Below are 4810 nucleotides of genomic sequence, written 5' to 3' on the forward strand. Positions count from 1 at the left end.
GAATTCCCCTAAAGTGCTCGATCACTCTTCACTGCAGCAGGGCTTCGCCTCTTTCTCTCTAAAATTCCAGATCTGCAAAAAGTGAGGCCAAGGGTCACTATTTATAGGCAAGAGGGGTGTAGGGTGTCTAGGAAAAGGCTAGACACCCCTAGGGTGTCTCCACAATTCCGAGACACCTCTGGGGTGTCTCCGTTTCCGAATTTTGGAGACACCTTTGGGGTGTCTCCACATTCTGGAGACACCTCTGGGGTGTCTCCACATTTTGGAGACACCTCTGGGGTGTCTCCGAATTTTGGAGACACCTTTGGGGTGTCTCCACATTCTGAAGACACCTCTGGGGTGTCTCCACATTCTGGAGACACCTCTGGGGTGTCTCCGAATTCTGGAGACACCCCAGAGGTGTCTCCGAATTCTGGAGACACCTCTGGGGTATCTCCACATTCTGGAGACACCTCTGGGGTGTCTCCAAATTCTGGAGACACCTCTGGGGTGTCTCCGAATTTTGGAGACACCTTTGGGGTGTCTCCACATTCTGGAGCTCTGGGGTGTCTCCGAATTTTGGAGACACCTTTGGGGTGTCTCCACATTCTGGAGACACCTCTGGGGTATCTCCGAATTCTGGAGACACCTCTGGGGTGTCTCCACATTTTGGAGACACCTCTGGGGTGTCTCCGAATTCTGGAGACACCTCTGAGGTGTCTCCACATTTTGGAGACACCTCTGGGGTGTCTCCGAATTCTGGAGATACCTCTGGGGTGTCTCCGAATTCTGGAGACACCTCTGGGGTGTCTCCGAATTCTGGAGACACCTTTGGGGTGTCTCGGAATTTTGGAGACACCTCTGTGGTGTCTCTGAAATTCCGAGACGCTCCGTTGAGGTGCATTTGTCTGCTTCCGCCGTAAATTCTTCGTCCGAACTCGGATTTTAGTGATTCGAAGTGCGTTGGAAGCCGGACGAAGAGTTCTATCAGCTCCATTGGTTGGATTGCCTGTAGGATATACGAGGCACATCACCGGATTCCTGATTGGCCCGGGTCTTCGTTGTTCCGAAATCCTATCAGCTCACGTAGCTCGTCGATTCACTTCAATCGTTCGTCGACGTCAATTGGACTCCTGTGGATCGGATAGTGACGTTCATCATCGCTCTTTAACACTGAGCCGTTCGTGGAGACCTATAGGCAATTTTTGATGCCTACAGATACCCCCTCCAAAGTGTTCCAGACTCGTTTCTTTTATAGAAGAGGCTGGAATACTTTGGACATGATAGGTCTAACCTTCAGTCGGCGTAAGGACCTGTAGTTAGCTTCAACTCTTGGCTCCTTCGGTTTTCGATCTATTCGATGCTTTGACGAATAGCCGAAGTTCTTCCGGCACTGCGTTTATCGTCTGGCCGTCGTCGGAGTCTCGAGTCTGCAGCTGATGAATTGAGTTTGGCTCGTGTCATTGAGTTGACTTTGAACTACCTCCATCACATTGTGTGTTGATGAGCAATGGGATGATTTCAGAAATAAAAGGTTGGACTCAGTTGGTGAGTTGCTTGGTAGAGAGCTATGGGCGAATATTCATCTTTAAGACACTATGGATGTTGATTCCCGTCTAGCTCCTACAACGAAAGCTACAATCAAATAGTTTTCGGGTCGGTGAACGAAAGTTGCGAATGGAGGGCTTTTCACATAGATCGAGAAGAGTTACAATTCAACGACACTTCTGACGATTGATGAAAACTCTATGCAGCAGTCTTCACAATCTACAGTGAAAGTTACAATCTGACGGCTTTCACACCCCACAACAGCTAAAGCTAGGATTATTGAACAACGGTCCTTGCAACGCTCTACAGAAGAAGTTACAAATCAGCTAACTCCTTCTGAAACGCGGGTGTCATCCCCGCGTCATAACTTTGGAAATGAAGGCGACCCTCGCGTCGTCAATGCACAAGCCAAACGTGAGCGACCCTCGCGTTCAATGGTGTTCAACCAACAGCGACCCTCGCGTCGTCAATGCACAAGCCAAACGTGAGCGACCCTCGCGTTCAAAGGTGTTCAACCAACAGCGACCCTCGCGTCATCAAGGCACAAACCAAACGCGAGCGACCCTCGCGTTCAATGGTGTTCAGCTAACACCCAACTTCGCGTCTCAATTCAAAGAACACGAAGTTGAGTTCTAAACGCCAGAATGGGCGTTTGACTTATTCAAACATAAGTCGAACGGTTCCAAAACCGTTTATCCCACGTTCTGAGGGATTTTCGCCCACGTAGGAGCGGATATAGGGGTCAGTTACAACCCCTTATCCCTCTATAAAATATCAACAAACTCGACAGAGTTAAAGGATCGGATTTTTGATAATCAGATCAAGGGTTGGCTTCTTTATCATCAAAACCACTCAGGTTTGGAGATTGGGCAACAACAGCAACGAAATCCTTGGAGATAGGATTTTTGAATCAACCTCAGAAGATCAAATCTGAGAGGATTCTTGGATAATAGAAAAACAGCTTGATCTTTAACCGAATTTTCGGTTCCAACAACTCTATTCACAGAGTTCAAACTCGTTCAGAGTTCTTAAACTCATTCAGAGTTATTCATAAAAACTTTCCACGAAAGTTCATCGTTCCCACGAGATAAAGACGGTCGGATCGTCAACGGAGAGCAAGTTCGACGCAATCAATCGAAGGAAGCACTCCATCGCTGCCAAGAAGAACCCAGTTTTAAACAAAGGGGAAAGCCAAATTCGTTTTCCTCTCTTTTGTAATCAAATTGTAACCGAGATCAAAGGAATCAAAGTCAAATTTTCTTTATTCTCTTCTTTGCAATTTTCCCTATATACAAAAATTTTGATAAAGGCATGTGGAGACCAAACCAAAATTTGTGGAGGGGTTTTTATGCAAAATTGGCTAAATTCTGCAAAAGGGTTTATTTGCAAAATTTAACCAAAATTGTGGGGTACCGGGGTGTTAGATGATCGAATATGATGATCATGACCCGGATCGCGCATGTCCTTGACCTGAATTTGGCCTTGAACACGAGGGGTATTTTGGGTATTTCACCAAAATTTATCGTGAAAACGACATCTATTGTTTGCGTGCACGAAATTTGTAGGTTTAATTGGACTTCAACTATAAGATCCTATTATTTCACCAAAATTCACCGTGAAAAATGACAACCATTGTTTTGCATGCACGAAATTTGAAGGTTTAACTAGACTTCAATTATGAAATCCTATTTATACATAGGATTTTAATTAAAGTTCTTAATTTCCCTTTTAAATTTCGTGTATTCATATTTTAGATTGTACCTGACTTGCTGCTTTTCGTTGCAGATTTTCAATGTCTCCACGCCGACCTCGACCTCGAAGGAGTCGTTCTCATTCGCAGCACAGCGAGGAAGAGGTCCTTTGGGGGTGAGAATTTACATTTTCTGTATCCCTGATTGACCTCTTAGCGGGTCATTAAGGAAGAACCGATACCTCTCTCGCGGAGGTTAAGGTTTCGGACTTGTTGGTTCTGCTATATCCTCGCTTGGCCCCTTCGCAGGTCATTCGGGAAGAACCGACATCCTCCTTCGCGGGGGTCGAGGTTTCAGACTTGGTGGCTCTGCTGTATCCTCGCTTGGCACCTTCGCGGGTCATTCGGGAAGAACCGACATCCTCCTTCGCGGGGGTCGAGGTTTCAGGACTTGTGGCTCTGTTGTATCCTCGCTTGGCCCCTTCGCGGGTCATTCGGGAAGAACCGACATCCTCCTTCGCGGGGGTCGAGGTTTCAGACTTGGTGGCTCTGCTGTATCCTCGCTTGGCCCCTTCGCGGGTCATTCGGGAAGAACCGACATCCTCCTTCGCGGGGGTCGAGGTTTCAGGACTTGTGGCTCTGCTGTATCCTCGCTTGGCCCCTTCGCGGGTCATTCGGGAAGAACCGACATCCTCCTTCGCGGGGGTCGAGGTTTCAGGACTTGTTTTGCCTGGCCAATTCAAGTCTTCCGGTATATTGGGGCGATATTGTGTTGTCTTACACTTTGTAGGTCGGTATATGTTACCACGTTGTTTACGTGATGACGCATACCGTTCTTTCAGTGTGGGACACTCAAAATCGTCACTCCAATTGCCCCCGTGGATGACTTAGTTCGCTCTCTTGTGAGATGGATTTTCTGACTCCGTTCTTGTGTTTTGTTACAGTCGAGTTCCCCTCGAGCAGTCTTCCTCCTCATGCCAATACTGGTTGTAGCCGGGAGGTCTTCTCTTCAGCTTCCATCCGGCAGGCCGTCAGTCCACTCCCTCAGTTTGACAGAGATCGTTCCGATGAATCTTGTCGTCTGATACGGGAAGGAGGGCGTCATTGCTTGCGCCAGCTTATTACGGATGCCTCCTTTACCGCGGATTCCACCTCTACTCAGGCTTTAAGGAAGCCGAGTTTCTTGTTCGGAGATCACGTCGAGGACCCTGCTACGCTGACCCTTACCGAGGAACACTGGCTGAATCTTGATGAAGGAGCTCTCTTGTACATTCCCTCCATTCCTCGCCAATATTCTTTCACTCATTTGAGGGGACAGGCCGTGGGGCGACAGATGTCCTGGGATCTTACTAAGGATGCTGAGCGAGTTCCGTGTGGATATACCTCTCATCACAAGACTCCCGGTTCTAGCGGGTATCATGATATTCGTGGTCTTCGGCCAGGGATCGTGGGCCTTGACACCGCACCCCCATGCGAGGTGTCAGCAGCTGCTCCTACTGTGAGTAATCGTCTGGCCCTTCTGGGGAGGAGATTACCTCCACCAGAGCCTAGATGCTATGGTTGGGCTTCCTCACTAGCCAAGGGGTGGTGGGC

General features: G+C 48.3%; 1 protein-coding gene across 1 annotated transcript in view; it reads left to right on the forward strand.

Moving 5' to 3' along the window:
* The window catches only part of LOC109840790, a 22119-nt gene continuing 20725 nt past the window's right edge, over nucleotides 3417-4810 (forward strand). Inside the window, exons 1-2 of the mRNA XM_020409563.1 lie at nucleotides 3417-3838; nucleotides 3929-4804. Of these exons, the coding sequence (XP_020265152.1) occupies nucleotides 4125-4804 (680 nt within the window). The 5' untranslated portion in view covers nucleotides 3417-3838; nucleotides 3929-4124. The remainder of the gene's footprint in view (nucleotides 3839-3928; nucleotides 4805-4810) is intronic.

Source organism: Asparagus officinalis, chromosome 1 (assembly GCF_001876935.1).
Source record: "Asparagus officinalis chromosome 1, Aspof.V1, whole genome shotgun sequence".
NCBI lineage: Eukaryota > Viridiplantae > Streptophyta > Magnoliopsida > Asparagales > Asparagaceae > Asparagus > Asparagus officinalis.